At 39.0% G+C, this 10,550-nt stretch overlaps 3 protein-coding genes across 3 annotated transcripts; 1 reads left to right on the top strand and 2 right to left on the bottom strand.

Annotated features, from left to right (window-relative positions):
• Positions 1 to 651: 651 nt before the first annotated feature.
• Positions 652 to 4,835, bottom strand: LOC136236664 (mitochondrial substrate carrier family protein X-like). Its single transcript, XM_066026888.1, has 3 exons — positions 4,472 to 4,835; positions 1,461 to 1,853; positions 652 to 1,116 (listed from the first exon to the last, which is right to left on the bottom strand). The coding sequence occupies exons 1-3, from the start codon at positions 4,773 to 4,775 to the stop codon at positions 869 to 871; spliced, it is 945 nt and encodes a 314-aa protein (XP_065882960.1). The 5' UTR covers positions 4,776 to 4,835; the 3' UTR covers positions 652 to 868.
• LOC136236684 (protein FAM136A-like) lies at positions 4,834 to 5,812 on the top strand. Its single transcript, XM_066026913.1, has 3 exons — positions 4,834 to 4,944; positions 5,058 to 5,198; positions 5,565 to 5,812. The coding sequence occupies exons 1-3, from the start codon at positions 4,861 to 4,863 to the stop codon at positions 5,736 to 5,738; spliced, it is 399 nt and encodes a 132-aa protein (XP_065882985.1). The 5' UTR covers positions 4,834 to 4,860; the 3' UTR covers positions 5,739 to 5,812.
• Positions 5,713 to 10,550, bottom strand: LOC136236588 (putative leucine-rich repeat-containing protein DDB_G0290503). The gene is made up of 15 exons (XM_066026800.1): positions 10,373 to 10,550; positions 10,111 to 10,317; positions 9,332 to 10,066; positions 8,847 to 9,275; positions 8,670 to 8,795; positions 7,536 to 8,615; positions 7,247 to 7,303; positions 7,083 to 7,196; positions 6,777 to 7,031; positions 6,671 to 6,725; positions 6,407 to 6,627; positions 6,203 to 6,352; positions 6,124 to 6,153; positions 5,950 to 6,075; positions 5,713 to 5,893 (listed from the first exon to the last, which is right to left on the bottom strand). The coding sequence occupies exons 1-15, from the start codon at positions 10,460 to 10,462 to the stop codon at positions 5,825 to 5,827; spliced, it is 3,744 nt and encodes a 1,247-aa protein (XP_065882872.1). The 5' UTR covers positions 10,463 to 10,550; the 3' UTR covers positions 5,713 to 5,824.

Here is a 10,550-nt window from a genome sequence, read left to right as displayed (position 1 = left end):
TATACATTTTCTTCATTTTTATTCCAGAGGTACAAAAGTGATGAAGCTGTTTTTTTCACTGCGCTTTCTACTGTATCTCATACTGCAATGTCAGCAGCATAGCATCCATAAGTCATACATACCCAGTTGACTGCCTTATGCATGCATGACACTTTCATAGTTTCTTCCAACAGACTGAGTAGTGATAATGTACAAATGATACAAGAGACCTTTGCTTGAGATATGGTTACATTGTGCAGTACTTCATGGAGGAGTGTGAATGTGTGCCTTGCATACTCTCATCTATATATGGTGTAGTTAAATAGCACTTAAGCTACCAATTAGCTAGCGAATGGCTTTAATTTGCCATCAGAAGAACTTTAAATTCTTAACTTGCAGTAGCTGCTGCTTCAATTCAGAAGTAATGTGATATGAGAAGTCTCAATTAAAATGCCATGGTACTTTTCAAGGCTTAGTTCTGCATTTCATTACTCTATTATTTTTGATCTGGGAATATGAATGTTGTGATACCACAGGCCTTAAACATTTATGGTTTCACCTTCTCCACACACTTAGGGCTCATTGCTGACATTCATTCCAGTTTTGTTTTTTTCATTAAAAATGAGCACAGACATTTAACAGATGGTGAGCCTACGCTTATCATCCATTAAGTACACTTATTGTTCATCAAGTTTTCAATTTGCACAAAAATGACAAAATTTACACAAGCAGGTACACAAATGAACATCAAAGAATTACACAGCAAGCAAACAAATATGCTACATGGACTATGTGCAAAGGTTCTGTATATAGCAGTAACAATTTGGGATATAAAATAAGTAATATATGTATAAAAACAAAAGTGAAAATTTTATTTGTTGTACATGCACTAGCAAAAATTATCCATAGCAAATTGTTTGAACATTTCATCAAACACGTAGAACAGTGACATCATTGAAGGGACCACATAGATCCGAGGTAGGAGTCCTTTAAACAGATACCGAGGGCCCTGGTGTTTGACTATGTCCTTTAGAATTGTCAGGGTAGCTTGTTCGGCTTCTTTGCTACCTAATCTTGCTCCTTGTACTTTGGTCTTGGCTACGTCTAGCGGGCAAGACACACTGGCAGCTAGAATTCCTACAGTGAGAATTACAACAGGTTTCAGTAAACAATTTTTTATTGCTGTACAAAGACTGTCTTAGGAGTACACAGCTAAGCATAACATGGACACTGGGAGTTCAAGGGTTTATTTTTTAGGGAGGCATTTGTCCCCTTTTGGAAACTGCTGAGGACTTTTTAAAAGTATTGCTAACAAAAATGTTATGAACGATGTTACTTGGAACATTAAACCAAGTGCATGGATTAAGGAGGTGTCCCCATTTTTGATCATCAACATTAACAGGTTCCATTCTATTGGGAGTAAGGTCATTTTAGTATTTAACTGGTCTTAAGAGGTTTCACTACACTGAGCTGTTACAAACCTGCAGGAATGCCAGCCACAAATCTCTCAAACCCATTGCACTTACGCCCAGTTGACCTGGTTTGAAAATCAACCAGCATGTCACGGGTTGTGAAGAAGAAAGCATTGAACACAATATCTCTGTACAAAGTTACTCGCCATCCCTGATACATTCCCTTCATTCCAATTGTCTTTGCCACATGTATGACTCCTTGTCTTCTAATATGTGCCAATACCATGATACGTTCTGAAGGACAACCGAGTATTGTGGTTGCTGCACCAGCTGCACTGCCAGCGATGACATATTTGGAAGATGGTTGCACGTTGTGATGCTCCAATCTTCTGCCTACAATGTCCCATGCCAGCATCTTTAATGCCTTCTCTGGCATAATTCCCATACAACGTGATACAAGACCTAGAGTAACACATTTGAAACAACATTACAACCCAGCATAGAAACCTGATACACAGAACAGCACAGAACAAAAATGAGATCTCAACAAACTGGCCTGAATTCTAGGTTATGGAAAATGTGGTGGTTATTGGAACAGTGTTGAAAGTTTTAAAATAAAACAAATATCATGACATCAACACTCCCCAATTAAAATGTTTATATAACCTTTGAGGCTTTAATGTGGCTTGTGGTAAGTTAAACACAATGGGATATTATAGTAAAAAATTATTTATTAGAGGAAGTTGGTCAAGCATCACTAAATATCTCATGATCCCAAGTGATGTTGAATATAGATCGACACTAGTATGCAATTGTATATGTCAAGAACCTTACTCTAACACAATGCATTGCTTTTCTATTGCTGCGACTTAACAACTGGAGCTATGCTGAATTACACAATCATATGTTATAGAAATGATGACATGTGGGACACCTATGTTACAATAGCCTCAATAAGGAGGTGGTCTTGCTAAATGCAGCCACGTGAAGTATACCATAACTTTGGGGACCATATTGAGGTGACATCGTTAGTTTCAGAAATTTTACTCTACTAAGCTCTAGTGTGAGAGGGCTTAACACTATACAAGTGGCCAGGAATTAAAATTTAAATTAAGTATATTGTTGTCCTGTCAATATCAGCGTATTACTTCAATGCTCTAGGGTCACTAGACAATCCACTTGCCAAATTAAGTCAGTCAATAGAGTATGTAACAAATTGCCTAATATAATTATCCATGTATGTCATATACTTTAGTGATTATGACTGGAGCATGGACAAGATTAGCATTTTAACTGACTGATCATCACTCTCCACACTCTTTCTGAATAGCCAGCACAATAGGACCAGAAATGGTTGTTAAACCATGCAACTTAGGAATTCCCTGCAGGACAGGATGTCATATCTTTCTCACAAAGTTTTATGGTTGCAGTCTGGTATATACACAGTTCCAAACAACAGTGGACGTTATCATAGTAAGCTTCTTGTGAGCCAGTAAGAAATGGAGTGGTGGCCTTTCCTCTTATATGGTACTGCCCAAATGTAGCGTCATCTTGCGAGATTGTAAGTGATTAATAAATTCACTAATTAAAGGGTATGGTACCCATTTTGCTTGCGAGTACAAACGAAACAGGATGAATGTAGCAACCATTCACTAAAGTTGCTATGTGAAATTTAAATTAAGCAACATTACACAATTAAGGAATACTTTAAATTATACAAATAGAAATGAGCCTGACTCATTTCACAGACCCAAGTTGTAATAACTTTGAGTTACAGGTAACTTAGAGGTGTTTCTTTTTAGAAAGTAATCATAAAAGAAGCTTACAGTCGGATTTCACTAGTGGCTACCAGAATCAAGTGCACAGTGTAACTAGCCATTGACACTTTATAATACGTTTACCAGTCAGCTCATGCAACATTGTCACCATGGCTAATAATCATTGTCAAGGCCACCATAAAATGTCAGAAATAAGGATTAGAACAAACACTGATATCTAGTCTAAATTAATTGGTTGTAACAATCAATGGCAATGCCCAATAATATACTATCATTAGTAAACTAGTTCATAGTTGTCACATTTGACTTCCTGGAAGGAAACCATATGATATACCTACTAATGTAAAATAGAAACACTATTGCAAATTTATAATGTAAATTTGCTGCATCAGCTAAGTCAAGGGTCAGTTTATCAATGTGGTCGAGGTCAGTATATCTTCAGGGTCGTAAGTGGGAGGTGGTATCTGAATTCAGAACAGGCGACTCCAGTAAAGAGGTCCACAATTAATGTAATCAAATTCCACTATTTTAGTAGTGAATTGATGATTGATGATGACGATGATAACTGTCTTATTGATTATTGAGACAATATAGTATAGGGACCTAGACTCATACAATGATAGCCAAAAAGTGATCAGTGTAGAGCCCTGGCAAGACTTACGCACCTATCAATGTCAAGCCCCACCTACCCCAGAGGTGGGGATTTGTAAATACTAGATGACAAATTCCCCAACTCTGGGGACAACTTCGAGTTACAAATCCCCTACTAATTCGTATTATTCATCCCAGGAATCACTAACAATATGGCCAAGTGTGGCTATTCGTGTTGCAAATGCTCCTACCCTGGGTACGAGTTTGGGTGACGAATCCCCTACAAATCCCTACCCGCTGCCCAACCTGGGGTAGGTGGGGTGTAACATTGATAGGTGTATTACACTACTTAACTTACAGTACAAAATAAATTAACTACACAGTAACATAGTCCAGGTCAAAATTTAGTGACTGAAATGTCTTCAGTACAAATTTTCCCGAGGGGTATGTCACCAGACCCCTCTAGCTTCAGCATGCTTTGGATACCCAAATGTAAACCTACATGACACAGCATAAAAAGGTCCATTTTTTCATCTAACAGAACCTACCCTGATAAAAGTCTGGCTCGAGGTGGCTACAGTTCTGCAATAACGACTACTACCTCTCTGCTAATTGGTTCACCCCAAGCATGCTAATTAGCGCTAATAACATTTAATCGACACATTGAATGGTACACACACATATACGAACTGGCTTTACATAGTAACTCACCACGGTAGAGAAATCGCAGCGGGCTACGAACTGTATTCTCCACGAATATGCGAAACTGGAATTCTGCTCCGTGCATCATCATATGGCTCTTTAGCGTGTACAACGGATGGTGGACCAAATGTGACGATAATGCTGCAAGCCCGCTGATCCCAAATGAAGAAACTGCGCCCAACTGCTTGCCAGAAAATTTGCTTAGCTTTGTCTCGATCATTTTCATCCCCTCTAGCACAGGCTTGTTGTCCCTGGGTGTCGCTAAAGATATTGGCGTTGTAATATTGTTACTACACGGACGCATCTCTTTCATATTACATTCAACCACACACCACGACACACCTGACCATTTTCCTTTTATATCACCAAAAACTGTGCGTGACGTCACCAATCAAAAAATGTCGGATTTCGCGGAGCAGATTTCACGTGTTGTGGACAAAGAGCTTGAAGATGTAGAAAAGCACTGCATTCGTCCTTTACAAGTATGGTAATGTTATTAATGTATACGTATGTATCGCAAATGTACATGCACAAATGGCGACTCTGCTACGGTATCATCCTAAAACAAGCGCCTCTAAAATTTCATGTTTTGCAGGTTGAAGCATTTCAATGCTGTAAAGAATGCTGTACTGACCAGACATCATCTCATGAGAAGGTCACACATTGTATGCAGCGTTGTATGAAACCAGTACAAGAGACAGAACAGTTGGTATCATCAGAATTGGAACATTTTCAAGTTCGTGTTTGTATAAATGTGAATTGAGTTGTATATGGTGTTTGCCATAATCATTGTTGTTTGGATAAAGTACATGTTTATTTATGGGTGTGCTCACCTAATGTACATATGTTGTGCATGCATCAGTTTTCATAACTCATTTGATAAGTTATGAATACTTGTAAATGTTGTGTGTGTATGGTTCAATTGGATCTGTACTGTATGAGTTCTGTGCCATAAATGTATTGTGTGTGTGATCAGTGGTCATCATTTGACTGTAATGACATATTTTAGCGTTTGACAATCATTTCACAACTTCCTGTGTAAAACACACTCCTAGATACCAAGTATCACTGTCCTATTTATTGCAACCTGTTTCTTTTTTAGACTCGGTTGACTCGGTGTAGTGAGCAATGTGGTGATGAAGCACGGGACAGCAACAAGACTGGAGCTGATGTAGAACAAATGTACAAAAACTGTCTGCAAGGTTGTGTGGATAAGCACGTAGACCTGGTACCCACCGTGATGGCTAGGATCAAGAAAAACTTCAAAACATGTTAGCATAATTTATACACATAGGAAATTAGGAAGTTAAAAATCTGTTTTTAGATACCAAATATAAATATATAATTATAGGGGGGTTCATTTCATACGATTTCTTCAGAGACTAATGGCCCTAAAAGATGTGGTGGTATGATGCCTTGTCTGCCTTGAATCTGTTAACAAGAGAAATAGAAATATGGCGACTGGTTTATGTGTATGTGTTACTTGCCTCAGCTAAGTAGTTGCCATCTTGTGCTACTCTGCCAAACACTTTCACAATGTCACCTGCTCGCAGTCTCAATTGGTGGGTGGGGCTGCTTGCAGAATTGATTATTTGAGAGTGCAAAGCCTTCATCTGGTGATTGCATTGTTTACGAATAGATACATATAACTGTTTACTTACAAGTTGGTAATGTTGTCGGTGTTGTGACCCCTGTATACCCACACATATTCAAGCTAGACAATTGATGCAGTTATATTACCTGATATCTGGGCGATCCATCAGGATAATCATTTGACAGATGGATGGGTTTGTAGTGCACTTGTGACTTTTTAGATACCTTTCCATCAACTGCAAATGTGGCAATGGATATTGTGTGTGGCTGGTTGATGTCAATACTACTGATCAAGGTCTATTGTGTATGGTTTATTGTATACATTATGGAATAGCAACATTTTTGTGATACCTTCGATTGATAGCACCCTAGTACGTTGTGGTTGAGGATACCGTCGATGTATATCTGGTAGCCTTGAATTTTAATACCATTGCTATGGCCGAGTGCTGAAATCTCTGGGACTGACCACGAAATCATGATTGCCCTTTGGAGGACACGCTCCACCTTTACTTTAGTGGGTGGGGCTAGGTATTGTGGGTGGAGCTCTCCAATGGAATGATGTCGGCCAATGCCTGCAAGGAATTTAATAAAAGATTGGTTACTTATTGTCCTTACTGGTAGTATCAGATGCTACATCACCATTACTTGTAACGTTTGTTGATGAAAAACTCTGTCATCAAATACATAATATATATTAGATCATTTTATCATAGGAGGTTACTTGATTGTGTAGTCGTTTCACAATCCTGTCGCTCTTAACTGTCATCTCTTCAAGGAAATGAGCAGGCACCAATCCTTTTCTGTTCTTAAACTGAGCATAGAAGTACCCATCTGGGTTCATGTCCCCAAAAACTTTGACAACATCTCCAGCCTGTAGTTGTAGTTCCCATTCTGGGTGACCACTCTGGCAGAATGACTGAGGGTTGTAGTCCAGTAGTGTGATGAACAGACGATGCTGGTCAGATGATCTGCGGGTCTTTAATGGGAATTGAAAATATTTCTGAATTTACACTGGTATTTTGCTCACCATGTGTGATAAGAGTGTAGAATGCTGTGGCTGCTGTTGTTGTTGCTGAACTTGCAACTGGGAGATCTGGCTGTCCTTCAGTTGTGATGCTGACCTCAATTCCTCAAGAGCAGCCTGTACATATACAATGTTATCACAATATTCAAATAATACAATAGACATACTAATGTTTCTGATAATCTTCTCTGTAGCATTGTTTGCTCCAACTGAAGCTTATTGTGCTATAAAAGTATTTATACAAGTGAGTATATTTACTAGTATTTGGCATTCTTGCAAACTACAAATGGATACTGTAGTGTTGTATACATACACGTGTTTTTATTGGTAGTGTTTGATTGCTTAGGTGTGTGTATGTATTGGTAACACAGACACCATTGATTATTCCAATGTAAACACACGTATGCATGTACAACCACAATAAGAAGTATCACATTCCCTGTATGCATGATTTACCTGTTTTTGGAACAGCTGGTTGCTTGCTTTGTATTCCTGTAGTTGATGTTCCAAGGCCTGACACTGGGATTGACTGGTGTTCACTAGAGAGCTCTTTTCCTCTATTTGCTCCAGAGCCTTCTGCAGTGAATGCTGTGAATAATTTAACTGTTGTTGTACACTGATCAATACTGTACTGTCCTCTGTCAGTTGTGATGTAAACTGTGCTTCTTTCCTTTGTGCCATTTCATCACGAGCCTTCAGTTCTTCTTTCAAGCTCATGTTTTCTTCTATTAGTTGTCTGTTTTGTTCTACCAGTTGGTCATGTCTTTGTTTAAGTTGATCGTATTCTTGACTCAGTTGATTGATCTGCTGTTCTAACTGATCATGTCTACGTTTTAGTTGATCACGGTCTTGACTCAGTTGCTGAAGTTGTTCTTCTAGTTGATCATGTCTGCCTTTTATTTGATCACGTTCTTGACTGAGTTGATCTACCTGTTCTTGAAGTTGATCGTGTGATCCTTTTGCTTGATCACGTTCTTGACTGAGTAGTGCAACTTGTTCTGGTTGATTTTGTAGCTGATCATGCTCTCGACCCAACTCATCAATCTGGTGCTCTAGTTGATTGTGACTTTCCTTCAGTTGATCCCTCTCTTGACTAAGCTGATCAAACTGTTCTTCTAGTTGATCATGTCTGTCTTTGATTTGATCCCGATCTTGACTGAGTTGATTAATTTGTTCTTCTAGCTGGTTCCGCCTCTCTTTAATTTGATCTCTCTCTTGACGGAGTTGATCAACCTGTTCTTCTAGTTGATTATTTCTGCCTTTAATTTGATCTCTCTCTTGATTAACTGTTTCCACCTGTTCTGTTAGTTGATCATGTCTTCCTTTAATTTGATCCCGCTCTTGATTGAGTTGATTAACCTGCTCTTCTAGTTGATCATGTCTGCCTTTAATTTGATCTCGCTCTTGATTAACTGTTTCCACCTGCTGCTCTATCATGGCATATCTTCCTTTAAGTTGACTGTGCTCTTGATCCAATTGATCAAACTCTGCTTGCATTTTAGTAACAGTGTCATTAACTTGGTGTTCGTCATTTTCCTACCAATACATAATAATAACTACAGATTCTTCGTACACCACTATACGAAATACCTTAGTGGTAGAGGCTTGAATCACTTGCTCATTAACTACTACAGCTATTGTCCCATCGTTTACTTCACTGATCAAGTCCTGTACCACATCATTGATTGTACGGCCTGTTGTGGTGTGTTGTGCCATCTATTTACAATTCAAACAGTACATGATGTAATAGCAGTATATTTCACTTACTATTGTCGGTGCCTCTTGTAAGATTTTCCTCACGTTGATGAGCTGCGGTTCACACTGTGACAACTTGTTAGTTAGTTCTGCCAATTCTTTATCCTTTTCAACCATTGCAGATATGACTTGTTGCAGTTGTGAGCGGTTCTCTTCCAGCTCGGTAGTAGTGGCTGTCTGTTGCTCCTCCAGGCCAGTGACAGTGTTGTGATGTTCTGTTGCTAGCTCCTCAATTGTGACGGCATGCTGCTCTTTCAGCTCAGCTGTAAAACTCTCTCTCCATGATTCCTGTTCCATCAAACTGGTGTCTCTAACTTGAGCAATATCTTCCTTCAGTTGAGCAATCTCTTGCTGCAAAGAGGCCTGCACGCTGGCCTTTTCTCTAGTCAACTCAAACACTTTCTCATTAGCTTTGGCATTATCTAACTCCATTTCTGATACCTACAAACAGTAGAAACACATATAACTAGTAACCAGTGAGTTTACTTGTTGAATACCTTCAATCGCAGTGCTTCAATGGTTGTTGCCGACTCATTGTCAGCCACAGCTATTACTTCATTCAATCGTGCTACTTCAGTGTGGTATTGTTCTTCCTTCACTGAAGCTTCATCCTTAGTCCTCTGAAGAATGGCACTGTTTTCTTGAAGTTGCTGTTGCAGGTTTCTAACTTCTTGCTCCATCTTGGTAAGTTTAACATCTGTTTCTTCTGTTGAAGTCATCTGTGAGTTTCTTCTCTTCAGTTCTTCTTTTAAGTGGCTGATTTCTGTGTTGTGTTGTTCTTTAGCATACTCAAATTCTCCGGACATGTCTTGTAATTGTTGTAATAATTCCTCTTCCCTTTGGTTGAGCTGACTGACTTCATTCTTTGACTTCTTTAAGTCTGCATCATATTGTATTGCTTTTGTTTCAGCTTCAGCTAATTTTGTTTCCAATTCACGCCATTGAGCCTTTTCTGATTCTTTCTTAGCTCTCTCTTTTTGAAGATGCTTAACCATCTCTTGGTCTTCATCAGACTGGACAAATGCAAGCATTTCATCCTCCATTTCTTTCACTTTGGTCTGGTACTCCAAGACCTCTTGTTGTAGATTTTCTAATTTAGCATCTTGTCGTTGGGTGTCATAGCTCCCACCTAACAGTTGTTGTTTTAGTGAATCACATTCCTTCTCAAGACATAACTTTTCACGCTCCAACAGAATATAATTTGTCTCCAGCTCTTTATAATCAAATGTTGCCTAGACAGACTCTAAAATTAGTGACACATTTTAATTTTGCTTACTTGATCTAGTTCATCTTGCAATAGACTGGTATGGGATTCCTCTTCTACAGTAGCCAGGTCTGTAATTGACTGAGACCGACTGGATACATCTAGTGAAGTGTTGGGTACTTCTAGTGATACCGGGGATCTTGCCTTCTCCATATCTGATGTTTTCTGCTTTAACCTACGATGTACCCTCTGCAGCCGATCATGCTTTTGATGCAACTCCTGTTAACAAAACAAGTCAAACAGGTTATATATAACACCCCCAATAGAGACATACTGAGTATCGGCGTTCTCCTGTCTGCAGTTGTGTTTTTAGTTCTTTGTTTTCTGATTTCAGTTGTTCCAGTTGTTTCCTTGTGTTGCTCATTGCATCATGAGATGGACCCGACTGAGTTCGCAAGGTAGTGATGCTGCGCTTCTGTCTAGCAATCTCTTTCTCTAGTGAATCAATCTTA

This window comes from Dysidea avara, chromosome 10 (assembly GCF_963678975.1).
Source record: "Dysidea avara chromosome 10, odDysAvar1.4, whole genome shotgun sequence".
NCBI lineage: Eukaryota > Metazoa > Porifera > Demospongiae > Dictyoceratida > Dysideidae > Dysidea > Dysidea avara.
The sequence above is the reverse complement of the archived record's forward strand: the minus strand, read 5'-3'. Positions and strand labels throughout refer to the sequence as shown.